Source organism: Mus pahari, chromosome 4 (genome assembly GCF_900095145.1).
Source record: "Mus pahari chromosome 4, PAHARI_EIJ_v1.1, whole genome shotgun sequence".
NCBI classification, from domain to species: domain Eukaryota; kingdom Metazoa; phylum Chordata; class Mammalia; order Rodentia; family Muridae; genus Mus; species Mus pahari.
Genome location: NC_034593.1, coordinates 94,628,175 through 94,655,050, shown reverse-complemented (window position 1 = coordinate 94,655,050; position 26,876 = coordinate 94,628,175). Strand labels below are relative to the sequence as shown.

At 38.8% G+C, this 26,876-nt stretch overlaps 1 protein-coding gene and 1 pseudogene across 2 annotated transcripts in view; one reads left to right on the top strand and one right to left on the bottom strand.

The window, feature by feature from the left end:
* Positions 1–8,638: 8,638 nt before the first annotated feature.
* St7l (suppression of tumorigenicity 7 like) overlaps positions 8,639–26,876 on the bottom strand; it is a 64,013-nt gene continuing 45,775 nt past the window's right edge. For both annotated transcript variants that reach the window (XM_021195311.2, XM_021195307.2), the window contains 3 exons: positions 15,566–15,716; positions 12,340–12,432; positions 8,639–9,071 (listed from right to left, as the gene is read on the bottom strand). In XM_021195311.2, the coding sequence (XP_021050970.1) occupies positions 8,893–9,071; positions 12,340–12,432; positions 15,566–15,716 (423 nt within the window). In that variant the 3' untranslated portion in view covers positions 8,639–8,892. The remainder of the gene's footprint in view (positions 9,072–12,339; positions 12,433–15,565; positions 15,717–26,876) is intronic.
* LOC110319767 lies at positions 18,567–18,826 on the top strand (annotated as a pseudogene).

Below are 26,876 nucleotides of genomic sequence, written 5' to 3'. Positions count from 1 at the left end.
TTTACATAGGTTCCTGAGGTTAAACTCAGGTCTCCAGGCTTGTACAGCAAGCACCTTTACCTGCTGAGCCATCTTGCCAATCCCTTAAGGCAACTGTTTGATTTTGAGACAAGTTTTTCTCTACTTAGCCCTAGTTGTCCTGGAACTCACAATATAGACCAGGCCATCCTCAAACTCGCAGAGATCCTCCTGCCCCTGCCTCCGAATTTAGGGATTTAATGCATGCACTACCATACCATGCCCCTAAGGAAATTTTAATGTTATTACAGACAAATAATTTCCTCTCTTAAGTTGGTTAAATATACATAATTTTATCTGAGACCCCCATCAGTAGTAAGGGATACACCTACTGATAAAATGATTAGAACTCTAACTGCTGCCTGAAACCTCCACTTTAGCAAAGAGAATGTGATATTTTAGACCAAGAGTTTGTTCTGTTCAGCAAAAAGAAACACATTTATATTTTGTATTAAAACTTTTTCAAACAGGGCTGCTGGGTAGCTCAATGACAGAATACTTGCCACGAATGTACAAGGTCCTGGTCCCAAGTATGACACGTGCATGTGTGTAGGATGTGAGACACAGCCTTATCCCAATACTCAAGAGGGTGAATCAGGAGGATTCCTGGTAATCTAAACTTAGAACTTTCCACTTCGGCAGATAGATGCTATTACTGAGCTACCAAAATTACTAACTTCAAAATTTGTTTGAACTCTTGGAGTCAATCAAACCCCCTTTGAAATATTAAGCCAAGGACCACCATTCCCTTACACTTTCTGTATGCTTTCAGCAGAGACACTGAAGTTGTTTATTCTGTTATGTACCTGGTACAAATAACCAAACAGCATCCTTTATTCTTCAGTAGCTGACCAGCAAGGAGTGGTCTGAAGCCAGAAGAGCAAGTGTATAGTCTGTGTTTTAAAGTCCCAGAGCTCACCAACAAACACAGGCGTGAAAAGTTTCCCAGCCAGGCAGCTAGCTTTACTTACCAACAGGGCTTTGCCGTATGATAAGCATTTCTTGAACCTGAACACCTTTCCTGTTTTTCTGGCAATCTACAACAGCCTTTTTATTTAAAACTCTTCTCTATATTTTGCCCACACAAGGAGAGTTTTCTAACAAAGTCATTTGGCTATCATCAGTCTGTCTTTTATTGCTTTAAAATAGAAAAGTACTGTGTAGTTCTGACTGGCCTGGAACTCACTGTGTAGACCAGGCTGGCCTCAGTCTAACCTCTCCTCCTGAGTGCTGGGATTAAAGGTGGGAATCATTGTACTTAGCACTACTCTGCCATTCTATATTCCTTCAGTATTATTCTATTTGGTGTGAAATTTATTCTTTTCTGCTTGTATTGAAGTACATTGTGAGGCTGTGTGTGTGTGTGTGTGTGTGTCTGTGTGTCTATGTGTCTGTGTGTGTGTATTTTGAGACAGGGTCAAACTATGTAGCCCACTTTGACTTTGGACTCAACTCCTGTCTCAATCTCCTGAGGGTTGAGATTAAATACACGAATCACTTCTGATGTGTTACTGAAACAAAAAATATACACACTGACTAAAAGTAATAATAGGCTGCCTTATATATTGTGAAATTTTAGGCAATTAACTTTCAGGACTCAAAATTCCCAGCGATAACACTGTACAATAATTTATCTTCCAATAAGAGTGTAAGTATAAAGTCTATAAAAATAAATCTGAAAACTAAAGTGCTTAATACCTTAAATAATATTATTAATTTGGTTCTTCTGAATATTAGAAATTTGATTTACTGGGAATGGACATGAAACTCTACTTGGGAAGAAACCTAAAACACACTCCGCAGGACTACAGCTTTCTTTTGTATTCCACTATTTTCTCCATTTGAAGAACTTCAATGCATCTGCAAGACAAAGACTCTTCAAAACCAAGAAATAAGTACATTTTCTAAACTGAAACCTAACATAGACAGAATGATGAGTGTGGGATAAGTAACCCATACTAATGTCTAAGCAGAAGTCTTTTCAAAACTGCTAAGCAGTCCACATACAGCTGTCAAATACAGCTGATAAAGCAATATACTTATTAGTAATAGTGACGAGTGTTCTAAACTTTGGTACTGAGACTCATTTTGATTGAAGAAATGATTAAATACACTAACAGAAATACTCATGGGACATTTCTGAGAATGTCACTTGACAGGTGTGTGTAAGACAGGCCTTCCTGAAGCTTCAGATTAAGCTCTGAGGAAGTGATCTGGTTGTGACATATTACTCTGTTATTCTTTTGCTCCCCGCCTTGAAAGATTTCAGTACTTGAAAAATATGAAAAAAATAAATCCTAAAACAAACAAACAAACAAAAGACCACATGCAACATCATAAACATCTAAGTCTGGATTTTATTGATTGATTGATTGATTGATTGTGTGTGATGTGCATGTCTTTCTCATTTGCTTTTCATTTTATCTTCACCGAACCTGGAGCTAGGCTAGCTGCCAATAAGGTCCAGGAACTGCCCTGTTTATGCACACGCACGCATGCACACACACAGAGTACTAGGATGACAACGTCACCCCTCTACTTGTCTTAAAAAAAAAAAAAAAACCATGGGCCCATACTTAGATCCATATACTTGAATATCAAGCCCTTACCTCTCCAACCTGTCAATCTAGACGTATCTGAGGGAATACAATGAGAATGCAGCAGATAAAATCACTACAGGAAGCAGATAGCATCTTTCTGTTTTGCTGAAAGGTTTCATAACTAGAGCTATACTCAGTGGCAGAGCATTGCCTATCACGCACAGGGACTAGATTTTGTTCTCAGCACCAGAAGAAAGGAAAGGAGGAGGAAAGGTGGGAGTGAGGTGGATATCAGACTTTGGAGGCAATAACAAAAGAATAAAATTGTAAACATTTAAAAGTTTTTATCTGAGGCTAAATAAATGGCTCAACAGTTAAGAACACATATAGCTCTCACAGAGAACCAAGTTCAATTCCCAGCACCTTCTTCAGGTGGCTTACAACCACATATAACTCTAGCTCCTGGGATCTGATCCTCTAGCCTCCATAAGCACCTGCAGTTATGTATACCCAGATACACAGAGATACAAACACACGCAAATACACAGGCACTTACACACACACTTAATTTAAATAATAAAATAGATCTTTAAAAAAACCTTGACTTGTTATATCACAGGCTCATTCTGTTATCTCTAGAGTTTCTGGAAAATACCTCAGCTGCATTACTGTAGTAATAATATGATAACAGAACACTATTTTGCAGGAATATAAGTTTAAAATATTTAAAAAATAATTTCCAAATAAGTGGAAAACAAATTTGTCCGTTTCACTTCTCTCCCCCCTCCCCTTTCTGAGGCAGGGTTTCATATAGCCCAGGCTATTCTCAAACTTGACAGGTAGCTTAGAAGGACCTTAAACTTCTGATTCTTCTGCCACTACTTCCCAAATACTGTGGTTACAATCACCATACCTGGTTCATATAGTACCAGGGATCAAAGCCAAGGTTTTGTGTATTCTAGGCACATACTCTACCTGAGCCAGATCCCCAGCTGTCACTCTTTTGAATATAATCCTATAATATTAAGCAAAGGGATATCATAGATTTTTAGCATTAATTAGGTAAATGGAGAATATAGGAAATATTCTTTCACCTATTAACAACTTTCAAATTACTGGTTATGATGATTTAAGAAAAAAAAAAAAACCCAAACTAGAAACTTTCCAAAGAGTCATATATTCTTTTACTTTATATACTCACATATGGTTATAATTGTTTATCAACTTCCCTAGCTCTTAAAGTGATCTTTGCCCCAGCAGGGGAAATAATGAGAGATAGTGGATAAAAGATATTTGGCATTTATATGTGCTTATTATTTTAAAAAATGTAATTTGGGAAGAAAATTTTTAATTATTTTTAGGACGGGCCGAAGAATTCCCAGTGAGGCATTTTGTGGAGAGGTCCTTTGTTAGTGTAAGAACTGACCTTCTATATCTTTAGAAATCATGCAACTTGGCTAACACAGTCCTTAAAGAATTAATCAAGCAATTGTAGGGCCCTGGCTACAGTGGAGCCAGCCAATTATGAGTTCCTCTGACATTCATCACTGGTCCATCCAACTGCATTTTCCCACATAAAGATTAGTGGGAATATGTGGAGAGAAGGTCTGTTCCCACCCCAGCATAGCTACAGTGTGCTCTCAGCAAAACTCATGGAAGTAAAACAATTTATTTGCTACTCTTTTTGATATCTGCCTTAACTCTTTTTCTGCCAACATCACAGTGACTGTCCTATTTAGTTAAAACTGGATGAGGGACTTTGGCATTCAAATACATTTATCAATGCAGAGCACGAGAGGCATAGCCTCATGCCTGAATTCATCAGTAAGTTAGTGGGATGGATCCCCAGAGACCACCTTTAAGTCTTCTGTGACAATACCCTCCAAGCTTTGCTAAGAAGAAAGCTCTCTCTCTGCACAGAACTGAAAGGAGTCAGACTGGGTGAAGACCGGCTTGCTAAGGAAAGGGTAGTGCTGCTCGTAAATAAAGAGGCTCCTTTCAGATAGGCAGAATCAGAGGCTCAGAGCTTGGTCTGCTGGCTACCCTTTCTTTGAACCCTCATATTTAACCCAGCAGGCTTCAAAGCAGGTGAGAAAATGACCTACCACTTAAAAGCAATTTTTCCTTTTTCAGGAATCCTGGCCTTGGAGAATATCAGCTCTGGTATCAGTACATTCCACATCTCCAGGGATTTATGCAACCTTTTCATTGCTCTGTGCGCAATGTCAGATGAGGATTTCATCTTAGCCAGGAGAAAAATATCCTAACTTGCTGAAAACTAAGTCTGGTTCCACACAGAATTATACCATGAGAACGGGGATAAAGTGCTAAAACCAATAGTCTTTTTAGCTCATTCATTCTATTCCACATATTTACGTTTCATACACAGAAAAAATTACTCAAAATTATTAATCTCGGGATGAGGATGTAATTCAGATTGTAGAGAGCTAACTTGCCATGCTCATAGCCCTAAGAATTCAAGGTCATCCTTAACAACATTGTGAATTCCAAAATGCCTGGGCTACATGAGACCAAATAACCCAAATCATTATAATCTCTAGTGCCCGGCAACATAAAAGCACATTTTTATAACAAACATTTTAAGAAAGTCAAATAGAATTTGCTTTAACATATGAGCTAATACAAAAAGATACTAGAGAAAGAAGATAAAATGGTAATGACCAAATTTAGATTTAGTCAGGCATGGTGACACATGCCTATAGTCCTAGATACTCTGAAGGCCAAGGTTTACAAATCCCTTGAAACCATTAGTTTACGACCAGCCCTGGCAACAAAATGAGACCCATCTCTAAAAACAACAACAAAAGAAGGGGAAGGGGGAGCAGAAATGGGATAGGAAAATGGAGAAATAATAATTATAATTTGCATGTTTTCTTATGTGGCTTTGTCTTATTAAGAAGCAGGACAAATACATTTCATCAGCTTTTACTTTATATTGTCATAGATCTGACGGTTTATAACTTGCCAAAATGTTCTGTTCTAAACAACAGTTTGCCAGAACCAGGAATTGGAAACATTTCCTCCTCTTTTTGTGGTTCACACACACATGATGTATCAATTGTATATTCTTATTATTTAAATGACATCCAACTATCATTATACTCCAATTACTGTGGGAAAACTCATTTTGTACTTATTATCCTCATAAGAAGTAGGCTCTCTTCAGTGGTAAGTAACATCATTTGCAATCAGAGGGAATAACATCCACTTACTTCTTACTGTGGAGAAACAGTTCTACACAGTTGATATATGTTAAACACCTTTACCCAACAAAACCTATGTAGTACTATTTCTTACTTTACAACTAAGACTAGAGAAGGTTGCATAACTTACATGAGGTTGCATAGACAGTGTCAGAGCTGGGATCAGGGCACAGCAGTTTGGTTCCAGAGTCTTGCTCATAACCACTCTGCAGTGCAGCCACTTCTCCAGCCCGATAAGGCAGCATGCTATCCTGGGGTTCCAATCCCTCACATTGGTAGCCAGAATAATTGGTGGTGGTGGAGGAAGGAGGTTTCTTGAGCTTTAAATGCATGCAGGATAAGCTGGGGATCTTGTTAAGACTCTAACTCTGACTCAGGCTCTGCAGTGAAGCCTGAGCCCATCCTTGTTAACATGCTCCTAGAGAGGGTGGTGTTTCTCGTGCATAGACCATACTTTATGAAGTGGTGAAAAACTAGAAAAGGAGCCTCCAGTTCTTTGTTGCATGTCTTCTGTCAAAGCATTTAAGTGTTGTACACTGTAAGGGGCAGACTGCCCATTCTCAATCATTTCCCACTGACTCTTACATAGGACCTGACTTTAGAATAGCTGCATACCACATACTGATGTGCAAGTCTCACCAGCAAGTATGTGGCTTTCAGAAATCAAAAAATATACATGAAATATCCACAGGGATAAAATATAGCTATTAAAAGTTCACTGTCAGCAAGCTTTTGAATATTATATATCACCAACTATACAAATAAAATATAGTATATAATGTTTGTTGTCTAGCAACTAAACTAATAATATATTAGTAACTTTTGGTCCAAAAAAAGGAAAGCTTCTATTTAAAAGATGCAATTTTTCATTCTCGAGTCTCTGCTAAGAGTGCTAAGGAACTTGCGCTATGTAACCTTACTGCTCTCCTGGTGCCATTAGTGACCTCTTCAGCAAAGGCCACTACTATATGAACATTGACGGATAGAAAGTAGAGTACTCTCTACTCCCTGTTAGCCAGAACTTCAGGGAAATACACTGTTGACTGTTCCATCTTTGTTGCAGATTGCAGATCTCCTGCACTATTTCTCCTCCTTCCTACCCCATTGCCTTGAGAAAAATTCAAGAACCCATCTCTCTCATTGCCTGTCTGAATCTTTTATATATGTGGGTTAAGTGCCTCCCCACTTTTCTTCTTCTTAAGTGAACAGGATCCCCTTTCTGGTCCATTTGACCATGACTCTCACACAGTGAGGTCATGTTAGTCTGAGACACACTTATTCCCCATCAGCACCACTACAAGCAACAGTAAAAGTTATTACCAAGTTTCCTTTCCTCATTAGGAGGGAATGGAATAGTCAGTCTGCAACCCACACATCCACACTCCCTGAGCAGTCATTTGTCTTGGAGCCTAACTAAAAATCAAATTTGTACTCAGACTATCAGGCCTAGAGCCAGTGACATCTTAACACACTGCACAGGTGACCTTCAAGGCAAAGGGAGCCAGTGTCCATAGCACTGTTGCCATAAAAGCCAACACATCTGCAAGGCACAAAATAGACTAGTCTCTTTTGGGTTTTGTTGTTGACCCCCTCACATCTCAATATCTCCCAGACAGGGTTTCTCCATGTAGCTCTGGCTGTCCTGGAACTCACTCTGTAGATCAGGCTGTCCTTGAACTCAATAGAGATCTGCCTGTCTCTGACTCCCAAGTGCTGGGATTAAAGGCATGCAACACCATGGCCTGGCTCAGAATAAACTATTCTTATGCCAGGAAAAGAAACTATGAGAAAAACAAGGAGTTATAATGGAAAAAATATAGAAATATGTATTTCTATATTTATTTATTCCTGAATATTTGGGAATAAAACAAAACAGCACTTTCTTTTGGATCCTAACCCATTGCCTGGTGATAATGCTAGGATGTAAAAGGGAGATATATTTTTATTTATTTGCTTATGTTTAATTTATGATTATTGTGTTTGCATGATCCCAGGGACACATTCATCATGGCATGTGTGTGAAAGTGAGAGAACAACTTTCTGAACTTGGTTCGCTACCAACCTTATCTGAGTTCAAACATAGACCACTTAGATTAGGCTTAGCAACAAGTACTTTACCTGCTGAAACATCTTGCCACCCCTCAAAAATTGCATAAAAGTATGTAAATTATTAAAATGAAAAATTATTAAGTGAAAACATTTTTGGGACATGAATTAACATATTAATATAGAAGAATAAATAGGGATACCATTTTAAATATCAGTCCTCAGCCAGGCAATGGTGCTGCTCGCCTTTAATCCCAGCACTGGGAGGCAGAGGCAGATGGATGAGTTTGAGGCCAGCCTGATCTACAGAATGAGCTCCAAGACAGCCAGGGCTACACAGAGAAATCTTGCCTCAAAATAAATAAACAGACAGACAGACAGACAGACAGACAGACAGACAGAAAGAAAGAGAAAGTAAAGAGAGAAAGGAAGGAAGGAAGGAAGGAAGGAAGGAAGGAAGGAAGGAAGGAAGGAAGGAAGGAAGGAAGGAAGACCAGTCCTCGGTTAGGAAATAGGAAAGCAGTTCAAAATTGAAGGGTTTGAATTAAAATAAAGGCTGACACACAAGTCTATACTTAAGGCCAGAACCTGAAAGGGTCAATGAAAGGATGCAAAAACTAGGAGAACCTTTGAGCCAAGAAGCACATGCCACACACACCTGTGCCTTCTATGTACTTATTCCCCCTATAGTTTCACTCTTGAGTTAAAATCAGCAAATGTTTTGAACTCGTGACATCATTTAAATGGAAAAGTCAAAATTTTGTTTACAAAATTAGTAGTTTTTAAATACCAAAGAAAATACACTAGTTATAAAGAAAAATTGTATCATTCTTTAGTTGGTAAGGAATGTTGTATTAATCACCAAAATTAATCACAAAGGCCAACTTTATAATGTTACAGCATTGTACTCTTAAACGTTTAAGCGACAGAAGTTCACATCACCAGAGCTTGTGTTTGACACAATCATGGTAGAAGCTTTATAATCAGCTCTTGCCGTATACAAGTGTCTTCCACTGCTCGTTCGGGTTAGCACTGACAGATGAGAGATGCTTTCCTGCGCTGGTTTATAAATACTCCACACAAGTCCTGGAGATCATACTCACAGCTTTAGCAAAAACACCCATGACTTCAGGAAACTGGTGTGTGAGAAACGCTAGCATTGCGGTAGAAGAACACAGTCCTGCTGTAAAGTGGATGAAAAAAGGAAGCTCCTTCTTTGGATAAACAGAAACATGATGAAAAGCTGTAAGGGAAAGGAGGGAAGAAGGAGTTTTATTTCTGCATAAGCCAATCTTAATATGGTAAAATTAAATCTAGCTTTGAAAATTAAGAACATGGTCAAAAAGAATAACAACAAAGCTAAAAAACAAGCTATTCACTTTATCTGCATAGTCAGATGGCTATACTGGGGTCTGGGAATAGGATGGCATCGTGGGAAAAAACATGACTATAAAGTCATGCTGAGGTGGTTTTGAAAAAGAGCCTGTCCCTTATTAGTTGTGGACTAAACTCTGTAGAAGTTGCTATGGAGTTGTTATGATGAATAGTGTAAGTACTTAATAAATGTGAGTTGTTATTAATTTTTGTTCTTTGAAAGCTCAGCAAGTAGTGTAGAGATAAAGAGATGGACATGTCTTGGAGGATTTCCCAGAACCGCTGCTTAATAATTTTACCCAGTTACCGCTATGTTCTATGTATGACACTTTACCAAGTGCTATGAAAACAGAATAGAAACCAACTAATAAATGAAGTCACATTTATACACCTAAGTATTTTTTTTTTAGTGTTTGAGAGTCTCATTACCAATTTTATTGAAGTTCTTATATAGTATTCATAGTATTTGTATAACAATAATCTGGAGCAAAGCCTTTTAGAGTACCCAATGCACAGTAGGTGCTCAATAAATTTCTTTTAAACTGGGCACTATGTGAAGACTTCATTAGTCAGAAAGTTGACTGCTAGGACACTGACCCAGGAATTCCTGATGTAATATCCTGTAGCAGTAAGAAATGACTAATTCCATGTTGAACCAAGGTCAGCTATAAATTTCACTTTTTAAAAAATATAACAATTAACAGAGAAGGTTATACCCAAGTGTTCTTCAATAGCTATAATATTTTTTATATATTTTATGTTATACTCAGAAAAGTATATAGCAAAAACTAAACACATTTTAAAAATTCAGAAGATTTCGAGAGCCTTGAACCATATTACATGCGAAAGTACAACAGGACTGAACTTTGTAAACATTAAAGCATAGAAACTGTCAGTGCTGCTCCCTAGCACCCAGAGAGCCAGCAATCCCTTCTGCCCTATCCCTCACCCATGAGAGGCTGACTTCTTCCAGGAAACAAAGAGAAACAAACTCTGGTATTTCAGAAGGCAAAGAACAAGACAGTAAAATTAGTGTTAGTTAAACCCTAAAGCACTTTATGTTTTTTTAAAAGTTCTCATTTAATTGTTGAAATAACTTGAAGACAGATAGTATTATTTTCACATTATAAAATAGAAGACTGCACAGCTTTAATAAGAAAACTTTCTAAAATATGGAACTTTTATATTGTAGGAGAGACCTAAATGTTTCTTTTTGGACTAGTTTCTGTAGATTCACTTGTCAGTCAATGTTTGGCTAATACATCAGTGTAATGGATGACTGACTAGTACAGAAACACTCCCTTGGAACAAAAGTTCAAATTTCATCACTGGCTTATAAAGAAAAATTTATCAGGAGGCATAAAAGATGACAAAACAGCTATATGAACTAGGGGGAATAGTTCAAGTCTCAACTTATGAGTCTGTAAGCAAATTCCAGAAAGCTTTAAGTCATATCAAGGTTGAAGGAAAATTAAAAACAAAAAACATTAAGCACTCCTGGGTATTAGAACTCTACATTATTAAAATTTTGTTCATTCTACCACAGTCAAAAACAGAAAAATAAACTGTGAGAACATATATTACAATCAAATAAAACTCTCCAGCTTATTCCTCTATGTCTACGTCCTGGACCTTGCATCCTGTACTGAGTTAAGACTTAATGATAGCTCATCAAAAAACAAAAACAAACAAACAAACAACCTAACTGGGCGCTGAAGAGATGGCTCAGGAGCTAAAAGCACTGTTACTCTTCCAGAGGACCCAGGTTCAATTCTCAGCACCCATATGGCAGCTCACAACCATCTGTGACTCCAGTTCCAAGGGGTCTGATGTCCTCTTCTGGCCTCTTGGGGTATCAGGCATTTATGAAAACATACATGCAGGCAAATACCCATACACATAAAAAATAAATTAAAATTTAGAAATCTGTGTTACAAAAAAAATCCTGTCTGATTTTACAGCATCTGATTCTGACATAAGAAATATTAATATGCAAAGCTGGCCTTTAATAATAAAATATAAAGAAAGGCATTCTTTTAGTATAAGTGTATTATCCTACTACAATCAATTTTTGTTGTTGTTGTTGTTGTTGTTATTTCACTGTATTTTTTGAGACAAGGCCTTGCTATATGAAGCCCAGTTTGGTCTCAGCTCAAAGTCCTCATTCCCTAGCCTCCCAAAGGGATAGGATTACAGCATGTGCTACCATGCCCAGGTATAACATACTTTTATATTAATTGATTTAAAAATGGATTTTCTTTGCCTTAAAATCTGTTTATTTTAAAGTGGAAAAATAATAGCTAATCCCACCCTAAGAAGGCAAGTGCAATTTCTCTTCCTTATGAGCTCCTAATTGCCAAAGTCAGTAGATCTCAGTATCTCCACGCTGGGAAGTTGCTTCCCCTGAGTTTCAAGGCTATCTAGTTCTCGCCTGACTACTCCTACACTAATCCTCACCTGCTTTCTCCTTATCAGCTCCTTAGAACATTTGTGTCCTCTTGGCTCCAGCCTTAGGTTTCTCCTCACACAACCCAGTGCCACCCTGGAGTTTCAGCCTTGTAAAGGACTCCTCTGCTTATCTAGAAATGATGACTCCCGGGTCTCTTTTGTGAAATACAGAGTAAGAAATGTCAGGGTCCCTGACAATTCTATTCAAGTAACCTGGCGTACAGCTAACTGGACTAGGCATGAACACTTAGATGAAATACAAGCTCTCAGAGAGATGAAGGGCTGGTGAGATGGTTTAGTTAAATGTTTGCAGTACAAGCATGAACACTTAAGTTCAGAGTCCCAGCACTCACATAAAGAACCCAAATGCCACATGCCTGCACTTCTAGAGCTAGGAAGGCACAATCAGGAAGACCTGTGGTGCTCATGGCCAGCCACCATAACGGAATCTGAGATCCAGACTTAGTGAAAGACCCTATTGAAAAAATATTAGATTGGAAGCCATCAAGGAGGACATCCAGTGTTGAGCTTGATCTGGCCTCCACATGCACATGCATACAACAATGTGAACATGCGCGCACATACAAATTCAGACACTAACAAACAAAAAGGTGACTAACACAGAAACCAATCTAAAAATAATCCAAATAATTACTTGTAAGCTGAAGGAAACGGCAATATTTACTTACTAGGCAATAGCTCTCTGTCAGCAGTCTCTGTGCAGCTGGGATAAGGGTAAAATAGATGTCCTTTCTCTAATGGGTATGGAATCATTCTAAAAGCTGAGAAAAAACACATTAGCATTCAATTTTAACTCATTTACCATCTATGTTATAAGTCAAACCTATTCTGCAGACATTTTATAACTTTTTTCACACAGTATTTTATCTTTTCCTGGAGAAATATTTCTGATGAAAGTGAACAGAAGAACACACAGGAGAAGAATGCATAGGGAAAGACTAGATCTAGTAAGAGAACAGTAAGTGGTTCAGTCTGAGGCTGAAGGGAAAGAATGCTACAATGCTACAATGAGGCTGGGTCTTTCTTCACCTCATCATAGCAATCATGGATGTAACTCCACAAGGACAAATCCTGCTTCCTATAGGAATCTTCAAAAAACTGTAATGTTCTGGCTTTGAAGCTAAAAGAGTTCTTGCTGGTTCAGTTCTCCACCTATGAGGCTCACTAAGGTCTTCTGCAAGAATGTATAGACATATACCCATACACATAAAACAAATTAAGTTGAAAAAAAAAGGTTATTCAAATCTGGTTCAGAGATCATAAAAGTCTTTTGTCCAGCATCATTTCAACAATCAGTGCTAATATAAGGAAATCATTCATCAAGATGCATGAAATGCAGCATAAATTATACACTTGGTGAAAATCCCTCAAGGCCCAGCAGAAGGCCCAGCAGTAGAGACATATAAGAAGTGAATAAGAAGTGAATGAGAAAGTCCCTTGCTTTGAGTGCCTTGTAATCAACTGGAAGAAGCTCAACTACTCACAGGCATTCAACTCCTCAACTGCATAATTTCAATTTGATTGAATTCTCTACTGTCAAAGTCAAGCACAGTGTATGACTGCTGTTAATAAATGGTTAGTACAGAGGTTCCCAAACTCCTAGTTCACAGATGAAGATGTCTTCATGTCTTATTGGTCCAGGTGGTGGTGGTCATGGCGATCACTGAATGCAGGCCTCAAGCACACTAAACTTGTACTCTATCATGGGGACTTAGTAAATATGACTTACTAACTAGTGGGTCCAAACAGCTTTAACAATCTATGTCCTAAAAACTCAGAAACATGAAAAACTATACATAAATTGAAAAGTTTTATTATTACACTTTTTAGACATAGAATGAAGTTGTAGACCAGCCAGTGAGATCCTGTCTTTAAAGAAGAGGAGGAAGATGAAGGGGGAGGGGTCAGTAACTACAGAGTAAGTGCTAGGCCACCTGAAGAAAGGCTATCTCAAAAACAACAAAACAAAACCCAAACAAAAAAATAACTACTGCTGCATACTACAACACATATGGACATTGTCAATATTATGTTAGATAAAACAAGTAAAGTCTGAAGTACCTACAGCCATTAGTTAGAACCCAGAGCACTGATGAAAAGATGAGAATGGGGCTGGAGAGATGGTTCAGCGGGTAAGAACACTGACTGCTCTTCGGAAGGTTCTGAGTTCAAATCCCAGCAACCACATGGTGGCTCACAACCATCTGTATTGAGGTCTGACGCCCTCTTCTGGTGTGTCTAAAGATAGCTACAGTGTACTTACATATAATAATAAATAAATCTTTGGGGCGGAGCAAGCAGGGCCAGAGTGAAAGGGGCTGGAGCAAGCAAGGAGAGAACAAGTAGAGGTCCTAAGTTCAATTCCCAGCAACCACATGATGGCTCACAAACATCTGTACAGCTACAGTGTACTCATATACATAAAATAAATAAATAAATCTTGAAAGAAAGAGAGAAAGAAAGAAAGAAAGAAAGAAAGAAAGAAAGAAAGAAAGAAAGAAAGAAAGAAAGAGAAAAGAAAAGATGAGAATGAAGATCACTATGCATACAGAACTTCAGTCTGGGAAGAGGAAAGTCTCTGGAGACACACCTGATGATGGGTGCTCAACAGCGTGAACACTCACAATGCTACTTAACTGGACACAGAACAGCTACAGTGGTAAACTTTATGTAATGAATATTTCACCACAGTTACAAACTGAAGCCGGGTATGGTGGTACAGGCTTACAGTTCTAGTACTTGGAAGGTGGAAGCAGGAGTCAGAAATTTAAGAACATTCTCAGCTACACAATAATAAACTCAAAGCCTGTCTGAACCACATGAGACACTGAGGGAGGGGGAGAGAGAGAATGAATAGAGTTGCTAAACTAGCTAGTTTTTATTGTCAATTTTTTATTGTCAACCAGTCACCTGAGAAAAGGAAACCTCAACTGAGGAATTGCCTCCATCAGACTGGCTGGCGGGCATGTCTATAAGACACTGTCACGTTGCTAACTGATGCAGGAGGGCCTAGCCCACTGTGAGTGGTGTCACCCCTGGGTAGGTGACTCTCTGCTGTGTGATAAAGCAAGCAGCTGCTCTTGCCTTGAGTTTCTGCTTTCGCTTTCCACAATGATGAACTGTATGCTGTAAGGTGAAAGAAACCTTTCCTCCTCAAGATGCTATTGGCTATAGTGTTCATCACAGAGACAGAAAACAAACCAGGACGGTTGCTATCAGTTATCAGAAAAATAATTCATGTTATTCACTTCTGAAAACAAAACAAAAACCAGGCCACTTTTTAATTTTAATTTTTAAAAATATTGTATGTGTATAAATGCTTTGCCTACACGAATATGTGCACATCAGTGTCTATCTAGTGTCACTTGAGATTGGAAGAAGGCAATGGATTCCCTAGAACTGGAATTAGAACAGATGCTGGGAACCAAACCCATGTCCTCTCCAGAAGCAACAAGTGCTCCATGCCATCACTCCTGTTCCATAAACCACATGTCTTTTCTTTCTTTGTATTAGAACAGGACTGCGTGCACAGCTCAATGATACAGTGATACAACATGTGCTGTCAGTATAATTAAGGCTTTAGTTTCAACCTCTCCCACCTCATCACAAAAATAAACCAAACCAAATCAACCGAACAACCACCCGCAAACAATAACAAACAAAAACACATTTTCATTTTTCTCATTACAAACATTCAACTTAGCAAAATACTTAAACAGTTCTTTATTCTGCTTTTCCTAAGTATAACATCAATATACATTAATTTATTTCATCTACAAAATATAATCCCACCAAGATCATTAGAAGCCACACAAGCTCATTTTAAAAGACTGCATATGGATACGATGACTACTAAGACAGAGGTCAGCATTACATGTGGCAAGGAATACTTACTGCCTTCCCATGTACACTGCAGGAGAGTCAGAGCACCTTCTATTCGTTTCCAGTGCTGCAGATGGAAGAAAGCATAGGCAATTGCTTCGCTATCTCCTCGCTTCAGAATGTGTTCTGGAGGTAAGATTAAACTTTTCATCTCTAGTAAGTACTGCAAAATACCACATCCATGCCAAGAAATTAAAATTGTGTTAAGAGGAAACATAAATAAAACATTTACTCAAATGTTACAATTTGGTTTAAACACATACACATTCAACTTGATAAAATGGCATGCAGTTCCAACTAAAAATTTGTTTAAAGTACTTGTAAAACTTGCAAGCCTTTTAAGTAAGAATTGTGCTACAGGTAAAAACAAAGTTACAAACAGCTTATGTGACCTTGCAAACACAAACAGAAAGTTAAACTGAGAGATAATGTGAGAGCAGATACTTTTTAAGAAACAATTAAGCATAAAAATCACACAAGACAGTTTCTTGAAAATACTGTGTGTCATCAATTCTGTTTTCTCTTATTCCTATTTTATGGTGGGACACTTAATTGTGAGGGAGTCAATTAATATTCACTAAGTACAGTATACTCAAACACTAAAAAAAAAACTCATACAATAATATGAAAAACAGGTTTCTTTAAAAAAAAAAAAAAAAGATTTATTTTATGTATATGAGTACACTGTCGCTGTCTTCAGACACACCAGAAGGGGACATCAGATCCCATTACAGATGGTTGTGAGCCACCATGTGGTTGCTAGGAATTGAACTCAGGACCTCTGGAAGAGCAATCAGTGCTCTTAACCTCTGAGCCATCTCTCCAGCCCGAAAAACAGGTTTCTTAAGGAAATAATTACCACCAGACTGAGTTTGGGACCTTATAAAAGGATAAGCAATTAATATGTGGGTAGAAATACTAATTTTATCAAGGTTTTAAGACAGCTTTGTTGATATCTAATTCATATAGCATAGAATTAGATTATCTGAAATACAGAGTTCAATGTGCTTTCTTTAATATTAAAAAACACGGGGGGCTGGTGAGATGGCTCAGCGGGTAAGAGCACCCAACTGCTCTTCCGAAGGTCCTGAGTTCAAATCCCAGCCACCACATGGTGGCTCACAACCATCCTTAACGAGATCTGACTACCTCTTCTGGGATATCTGAGGACAGCTACAGTGTACTTACATATAATAAATAAATAAATAAATCTTAAAGAAGAAGAAGAAGAAGAAGAAGAAGAAGAAGAAGAAGAAGAAGAAGAAGAAGAAGAAGAAGAAGAAGAAGAAGAAGAAATAATAATAATCAAATCAAGTCAAGTGCCGGGCATGGTGGCGCACATGCCTTTAATCCCAGCACTTGGGAGGCAGAGGCAGGTGAATTTCTGAGTTCGAGGACAGCCTGGTCTACAGAGTGAGTTCCAGGACAGCCAGGGCTACAGAGAAACCATGTCTCGAAAAACCAAAACCCACCCCCCACCCCCAAAAAAAACATGGGCATCCATCACTACAGTCAACTTGACACACATTCATTACCTCAGGGGGACACTGAACCTCTGAGATCATTCTCACGGCCACATTTTGAGTCAAGCATTAACCTAATTTCTGTCCCCAAAACTGCCGCTTCTGAACATTTTATACAGATGAAAAATATATTATCCTAATACTGTTATGATAATATATAATATGATATATGGAAACTTGTGACTGGTTTCTTTCATTTAGCAGTTTTGAGGTTCACGTAGGTCACAGCACATCTTTAGAGTCAAATAACATTCCGTCATAAATACATCATGCTTCTTATGTAGTCATTGGCTGTTAGACATGCATCCTTTTCACTTCTGAGATTTTAGAAATAATAATACTGGCCCAGGTACGTAAATGAGTTGGTAGAATGCTTGTCTAGCATGCATGAAGCCTTGGGTTTCATATCTAGCATACACTAAATATAATGGTGTGCACCTGTAATCCTAATATTCAGGAAGTGGAGGCCAAAGGATCAGAGTTCAAGTTTATCCTTGACTACACTATGAGTTCAAGGCCAAGTGGCATACATGAGAATGTGTCTCAAAAACAAAACACATATCAGAAAAAGCAAGCAAGAAACAAAAGCAAATGATAATGCTAAGTATTTATATAAAAGCTTTGATGTACATTGTCTATTTCACCTTAAGGGAGTAATGTTGAGATATACAATAACTATACATTGATGGAGTTGATATTTGAAGATGATCAGGATATGGATAATCACATTGCTGGGGGTGAGCAGCTGTGGGAACAGGAGACATTCAAAGCACAGGTATTGTACCATACAGCACACAACATCACATATTTAAGACAGGGGTGAAGTGCCCACTATAAATTCTTTTTCACATATGGAACCAAATTTTATCTCATACCATCCATTCATCCACCCATCCACCCATCCATCCATCCATCCACTCATCCATTCATAGGTGGTGTCTTACTATGTAGCCCAGGTTAGCTTCAAACTTGTAAATCTTCTGTTTCAGCCTCTAAAGGACTAGGATTATAGATATGCACCACCATGCTCAGATTACCATAAACTATTGAAGAAAACATTCTAATTTTATAATCTATAACAAAAATGTGGGGCTTGGGTTCAGCTCAGTGGTGAAGAGCTTGCTTGGCATGTTCAAGGCTCTGAGCTTAATCTTCAGCATGTCAAAAAGCAGAAACACAAAAGCAGATGCTAAAATCAATATAGTCATAGTTATTACATTAACTAAGTTCATGACTTTTGATAAGAAAGATATAAAGTAGCCTCTGGTGCATCAGATCTAATATCAAGTGGAAGACTTTAAAAAAAAACTTAAAAATTTAGTTAGCTAAGTTTTCTTCTAAGACTGAGGTCTATGCACTCCCTTTTCAACAGGCTTGGAGCTAATAAGTAATTTGCTACTAAATGATATATTACGAAGTCCAAATTCTATGTTTATTATATAAAGAAAAAAAATATGCCTTTCCGGCAGTGACGACCTCCCTATGAGAACATGCCTCTCGCAAAGGATCTCCTTCATCCCTCTCCAGAAGAGGAGAAGAGGAAACACAAGAAAAAAATGCGTGGTGCGGAGCCCCAGTTCCTACTTTATGGATGGGAAATGCCCAGAATGCTATAAAATCACCACGGTCTTCAGCCATGCACAAGCGGTAGTCCTGTGTGCAGGCTGCTCCACTGTCCTCTGTCGGCCTACAGGTGGGAAAGCAAGGCTGACTGACAAAAGGATGCTCCTTCAGGAGGAAGCGGCACTGAAGGCCTCTGATTGAAGATGAGTGGGAACCTTCCGAATAAATACATTTGGAGAATATATATAGTGTAAAGAGGGTGTCTCCAAAGATTTATTAACACATTGTAAGGTTTATAAGTTATAAAGAACATAGAGAGTTGTAATTTTTAAGCTTTCCTATAAGCAATAAGATCTAGAAAGACTTAAAAGAACTTGTAAGGATTTCCAATCTTAAGCCTTAAGTCATGGATATTACATCCTTGTTGCACTAATCCATCTAGACTGATATTTTCTTCGTTTATGAAGTGCACCTTTCCATGAATTACTGAGCTTACTACCCACCTTTAATTACTCCTACTCTTAATGTTTCTGGCTCCTCAGGTGTAAGAATGCAGTCTGCTCATCAATGTATTTTAGCAGATGTCACAAACTATGAGATTATTTACTAATCCAGTTTAGGGACTTAACGTTTCCCATTCAGTTTCTTAAAAGGAATGCAGCAGAGGTTGTGTCCTGGTCAGGGAAAGCCCATTTGCTGCCTGGCTGGGTTCTCTCCGCAGTGCCCTGGGGCTGTATTCAGGAGGGTAATATTCTTTCTAATCCTCTCTAATCCTGGCCCATTTTTTTTGAAACACAGTAAAAGATCACTCACACCAGGCGGCTGTGGGAAAATGGACTCCACTGGCTGACCTCTGACATGACTCCTTATGCTCCTGGGGAGTGCATTAAGAGCTTCTTCAGTAGGAAGCACAGACAGTGTAATCACAGTGGGGTGGCATAGTAAGACTAGGTCACAGCTCCAGAGGAGAACTGTTTAATTCTTAAATCAGTTCTCTTTTCATTTAGAATGTGAAAGCTTTAAACAAAGTTTACAACATGGTATTTAGTGTGAGTATATGTAGACAAAGCTATTTGGTTAATACTATACCAAATTAATATGTCCAGGAAACATTTTTTGAACAGCAACTATATTTTCACTGTTAACTACTCTCAGTGTTAATGCATAGTACATAAATATGACATACTTAATAGAAAACTATAATTCAGAAATTTATATATATATTTTTTAAAGATTTATTTATTTATTATATGTAAGTACACTGTAGCTGTCTTCAGACACTCCAGAAGAGGGCGTCAGATCTCATTACAGATGGCTGTGAGCCACCATGTGGTTGCTGGGATTTGAACTCAGGACCTTCGGAAGAGCAGTCGGGTGCTCTTACCCGCTGAGCCATCTCACCAGCCCCCCAGAAATTTATATTTTAAAGTAGATTTGTATTTTGTTATAATTTGGGGGGGGGTCAATATTGGCTCAAGTTAATTATTCATAAAAATTTCCCTTGACTGGGGATTTAGCTCAGTGGTGCTTGCCTACCACACACAAGGCCATAGAATCAATACCCAGTGTCACCAAACGTGCAAAGAATTAAAGTGATATACTGAACTTTTCCTTATGCTCATGTTTTATTATCATGTTATACCCACCAGCAAAAATCCTTTAATCCTTTTTACTTTTCACAGAGCATATGTGTGTGTGCATGTTGCAGAGTAACTCTTACCACTGAGCTTAACCCTCAGCCCAAATATCCTTTCCAATTTGACTTTAAAGCAAAACATTTTTTTCAGTTTCTACCAAATAAAATTTGGCTCCTAAAATATAAGGGAAAAAGGTACCCGGTGCTTGAGAGTTAGCTCAGTGGTGCTAAAGCATTTATTGCTTTTTCAAAAGTCTGGGGTTTGATTCCCAGCACCCACATGGTAGTTTACAACCATCTATAACTTCACTTCCTGATAATACAAGGCTGTTTTAGTCTTTGTGGATATCAGGACTGCATATGGATGTACATATTTCCATACAAGAAAAACACTCATAAAATAAAAATCAATGAATCTTGTTTTTAATGTACTTAATGGTCCTGGAGGATATCACAATGTAGATCATGTCCTCAACATGTGCCAGGCCTTGCAAACATGCACTTAAAATAAGATATAACACTATTACTATACTTATTTTATGCTCTCCAGAAATGGCTGTTCAGGAATTTCTGCTATGCAATGTAGGCTGCAAGTTAATGCACAAAAGAAATTCTATTTTTCATACTTTCCTACAGTATCCAGCACGTTCTACTACCTAAAACTGAAATGAACTGATGTGATCTGACATATACAACAAAATGTTTTCCAACTCATACATCAGTTTTTACTCAGAGACATTCTGTATATGTGTGTTTGCATATGTGTGGGTGTGCACATGTGTGTGGGACTGTGGAGGCTAGAGACCAATGCTAGGTGTCTTCTATCACTCCCTATTTGCAATATTTTTACTTACTGTTGTAGCTACTATTATATAATTAAGTGGCGGCAGCAGCAGCAGCAGCAGTCTGTGTGTGCACATGCACACATGCATGCCTGGAGGTCAGAGAGTGTCTTGTGGAGTTGGTTTTCTCCTTCCACTTTTCCATGGGCTCTGGGGTTGTCAAGCTTGCACCATCAGCAAGCACCTTTACCTGCAAGACCACCTCACTAGCCTCATCAACTCATTTTTTAAGACAGGGTCTTTCACTGAACCCAGAGCTTACTGTTTTGCTAGATTGTCTGGTCAGGGAGCCCCTTAGACCTGCCTGTCTCTGTTACACATGACAACCCCCCATCCCCTTCCAGGCTGGAGTTACAAACATTAACCATCACAGCTGGCTTTAACATGGGTGCTGGGGAGAAGAACTCAGTCAGGTCTCTGAGGTTGTGCAGTTAGCACTTGACCCAATGAATCATCACCTCAGCCCTGTCAAAGGTATTTTCTAACTCCAGAGAAACAAAACCAAAACAAACAACCAGAAAGGAAGGAAGAGAGAGAGAGAGACAGAGACAGAGACAGAGACAGAGGGAGACAGAGAGCACCACTCTGCTACCTGGACTTTACTTTTATAAGGAGAATAAGGTAAAAAACTGAAAGATGGTTTTATTTCAGTCTTTTTCTGCTTAGAAAAGTAATATATAAAACCACAGATATTAACAGAGCTATGCAATAAAAAAGCTATACAATAAAAAAATGTTTGAAGAATAAAAGAAAATATAAAGATAATTATTTGTCCACCTAGATTCTTTCTCATGCATAGAACATGTTTCATTGTGATGCTGGAGACCAAACACAGGACTGTGCATATGTTAATAAGCACATGGTAACTGAGCGATGCTCCTAGTTCCTGTATATACTTACTATATTGACTGTTGGATCAAACTGTTGTGCAACTTACTTCTTAATTCATGCAGTAACCTCCCCCCCTTCTGAGACAGGGTTTCTCTGTGCAGCCCTGATTGTCCTAGATGTACACCAGGTTGGCCTCAAACTCAGAGATCCACTGCTCCTGTCTCCAGGTATGTATCACCATCACCCTGCTTCATACAATAATCTTACATATCTCTCTCTGCCCTCTATACAGAACCAACATCTTAATTAATATATAATTATTCATTAAAATTGAACACTTTAATAATATGTGAAGAAATAGCATCATGCTAAAATTATGCTAATAGCCTTAAAGGTAAAATATTAACTAAAACTTAAGGAAACGGCTTAAAATGTTAATGGGAATAAAATGTTGATATCTCTCTCTCTCTCTCTCTCTCTCTCTCTCTCTCTCTATATATATATATATATATATATATATATATATATATATATATATATCCTCTGTATGTATTGTTTTTGGTTTTCAAGACAGTTTCTTGGTGTAGCCCTGGCTATCCTCTTACTCAGAGTTCTGCCTGACCCTGCCTCTTGAGTGCTGGGCCTAAAGGTGTGCACCACCACCCAGCCTGATGTCTAAAATTTTAAAACATAACATAATCTATTTACCAACATTTAGTAAGTGTTATATACTAGGTAGAGCACTGACATGAAATGGAGGCTCAGACAAAGGCTATTTTATTTTTAAGATAGTTTTCTGCGGGTGGGGGGAGGGTATGGGGAACTTTCGGGATAGCATTTGAAATGTAAATAAAGAAAATATCAAATAAAAAAAGAAAAAGAAAAAAAAGGATAGTTTTCTGCAATGTATGAGAGTTGTTTTTTTTCCCTTAATGTTTATTTGTTTCGTGTGTATTGTGTCTGCATGTATATCTGTTCCACATGCATACCTGGTACCTTCAGAGGGCAGAAGAAAGTATCAGATCCTCTGAAACTAAAGTCATGGATGGTTGTGAGTCACCGTATACACGTGGGAACCAGACCAGGTCTTCTGCAAGAGCAACAAGTGCTCTTAACTGATGATTCTTCTCTCTAATCCCCAAGAGGACCTTTTCTTACCAACAGGTAACAGAGGCATTAAAAACAGGCCCCTCTGCCAAAATACAACTAGGGTGCTAAAGGAGCACCATATTCTATTCATTAGTTTATGCTACTCTGACCAAAACCCTGCCAGAAGCAACTTAAGGGAGTAGAGGTTTACTGTGGCTCATAATTGGGGATATAGTCCACCATGGAAGAGAGGCCATGATGGCTGAAGCATCAGGGTCCACAACGGGGGACATGGATGATGTGGTTTGCTCCATCTTGAAGGGCTAGAAAGCAGAGGGTTCCAGCCAGAAGTAAAGCCATCTTAGACACCCCATGTCTGCCAGTTAGGCCTCATTTCATGTTCAGAAGGTTCCGTAACTTCCCAAATAGTGTTACTAGCAAGGGAACAAATGTTCAAACATATAAGCCTGGGAGGAGGTTACTTCACATTCTAACATAGCATTCCTCCCTTGGCCCCTACAGGCTCATGGCCATCTCATAATAAAAACTACATTCATTCCAATTTCAAAAGTCTCCATAGTCTTGTAAGTCTAACACTATTCAAAAGCCCCAAATCTGCTTTAAGACTCAAGACTATGTTTTAAATAAGAGGCTATAAAAAACCAAAAACAATTTACAGACTTCCAATATACAACGGCACAGATGAAACAGTCTTATTCAGGATAGGAGGATAACAAGGAAAAACCAGACGAAAGCAAGACTGACACCCTATCAAAAGTACAAAACATGTCAGTACCATTTCCAGTGCCTACAGTTCAGTGTAGCACCATCTGAATTCCAACACGCTTGTGTGGACACGACTACATGCCTACTATTTGCAGCACACGTGGCCACTCTCTTGGGTCAATCTACTCAGTGCCTGCAGCATTCTTTGATAGATATCTCATGTTTCTGGCATCTGGGTCTTTACTGCAACCTAAGCTTCACTTCCACAGCATCACACACTGAGTTCTGGGGGCTTCTCTATGGATCTGACCCTGCTCCATACGGCCTAACTGTGGAGGCTCCCTGGAACCTTGTGTTCTATACTTCACTCTTGTGTCCTGCATGCCTGCAAAAGCAGCAACGCAGGGATGATGCCAAGGTTTGCTGCCAGTGTGAGAGGCAGCCTCAAATTAAACCTGTTAGACCACGGCTCCAGAGGCCTCTGCACACCTGTGTGGCTGACCCAGGGGAACCATTTCCCTAGGCAGCTGTCTTCAGCATAGCTCACTGAAGGCACACACAGCTCTGTCTTTTCAGGAACTCTTCCTTCTTATTTTCCACAATGGTCTCCAGTTACCAGGTGGCAGTGGTGCATGCTTTTAATCCTAGCATTTGAGGCAGAAGAGGCTAGATCTCTGAGTTTGAGATCCAGCCTGGTCTACAGAGTGAGTTCCAGAACAGCCAGGGCTACATAGAGAAACCCTGTCTCATCTCCAGTCCACACCCTAGACACTTTAATGTGTAGGGTCTTGCCAGTACAAAGTGTAAAGCCTTTTTTTAAGGTGCTAATTTCTTTAACAATTACAGTGGCCACTTTGTCCTCACTTTAAGGTCTTGTCTGCAACTTGAAGTTCAAGCTCCTTTCCTACCCAAAATGCATAGATTTTCATACTTTTGTTCTACTCACTGCTTTCTTCACTGTGACTCTGGAAGAAGCAGTATGTTACAGCCTAACTGTTAATGCTGTCTTAAAATCCTCCATCGGGCTTGTGAGATGGCTCAGTGGCTAAGAACACCCAACTGTTCTTCTGAAGGTCCTGAGTTCAAATCCCAGCAACCACATGGTGGCTCACAACCATCCAGAAGGAAATCTGACTCCTTCTTCTGGAGTGTCTGAAGACAGCTACAGTGTACTTACATATAATAAATAAATAAATAAATAAATAAATAAATAAATCTTTAAAAAAAAAAAAATGTCCTCCATCAAACAAATTAGTCCAGTATTTAAAAAACATTTGTTATGTTTATTTGTGTGTGTGTCTGTGTGTGTGTGTGTGCAAGCACTTGAGTGGAAGTCAGAGGATAATTTGTAGAAATTAGTTCTCTTTCTTCCATGTGTGCTCTGGGAATTAAATTCACGTCATCATATCTGACAGTTAGTGTTTTTACCCAGTCAGCCATTTTGTCAGCCCTAGTCTATTACTTAATTCAGTCTCACTCAAAGTTTCAGGACATGGGCAGATGGAGCCAGATATATTGCCAGAAATGTAACATGAATAGTCTTTAGTTTCAATAGTCCTTATTCCCCGCTGAGAGTTCATGAGCGTAGCCTTTCTTGACTGCATTTCTAGATACTCTAATCTTCCGAGCTCCTATCCACTCACGGCATTCTAAAACATCTCTAGTCCACAGCTCCAACTTTCCACATTCTTTCTACAGACCAACTGTATGCACGTGCTCAGGGTTACCACAGCAACAATTAATTACTGGCACTTTCAATTTTCTTTATTAGTTCATATCACCATGACCAAATACTTGAAAGAAGCAATTTAATGGAGGGGGTATACTTTGACTCTCAGTATGAGGGCTATAATCTATTATTGTAGGGAAGGCAGAGTGGCTGATATGGCTGGTCCAGTTGAAGTAAGAGATTGAGATATGGCTTGTTATATCTCAGAACAGAAGGAGGGAGCTTGAGCTGAACACAAAGTCAGCCTAGAACCCTCAAGTCCTATATTTGCCATCAAGACCCCATGTCCAAAATGCTCAGTAACTTCCTAATACACTACCACCAGCTAGGGACCAAGTGCTCACATTTAAATACATGGGCCTGTGGAGATTATTTCATATTTAAACCAGAACACAGGCTTCAGCTTAGCAAACTAATAAAGACTCCTTTAAAAATAAGACAGTGTGTGACTGAGAGCTTAGAGAATGGCAGATGTAGGAGACACTGAATATATGTACAATGGTAGGGAGATGTAAGACACAGCCATCCAGGAACAGGACATGGGATAAGAAGCAAAGCAGGCAGTAGGAAGGCTAGAGATACTGGAATCAGACTGTGAAGAGCTTCCATCTCTGTAATACTAAAGGGTTGGTTCTCATCCCATGAACAACAGAATACACACAAGTCTTAAAGCAAAGTGAGATTTGCTAGTTGGGTAGAAAACTGGCAATATAGTAAAGAGAAGCTAATAGCAAGATGATCAATGGGGAATCTGTCTAGCCACCAACACAAGAAATGGTGATGTTGGGCAGGAGAGATGGCTCAGCAGTTGAGAGCACTGACTGCTCTTCCAGAAGTCCTGAGTTCAATTCCCAGCAACCACATGGTGGCTCACAACCATATGTAATGGGATCTGATGCCCTTTTCTGCTGTGTCTGAAGACAGCGGCAGTGTACTCATATACATAAGATAAATAAATAATTTTTTAGAAAAGAAAAAAATGGTGATGTTTTAGATTACTTCCCTAAGTTTAGAAGTTCAAAGAAAATCCTGGGCAATTGTGTGAAATACACTCACGGCCTTTGGGAAGCTGGGGCAGGAAAACCATGCGTCAGAGGCTAACCTCAGACTCTTTAGCAAATTCAAGGCCAGCTTAAACTACATAGTGAGATCCTGTCTTGGGGGTGGAGTGGGGGTGGGGAGAGGATAGTAATATAAATGTCTGATAATATACAATAAGCAGAAATAATGGTTAATTCCAGAAAAGTAAAGTTAGCTAAGTAATGAACTTTTTGTTTTTATTTTAGAAACTTCTGAAATACTTGACATTAAAAAAAAAAAAACCTTTGCTTCAATAATTGCTTTCTCTCTCTCTCTCTCTCTCTCTCTCTCTCTCTCTCTCTCT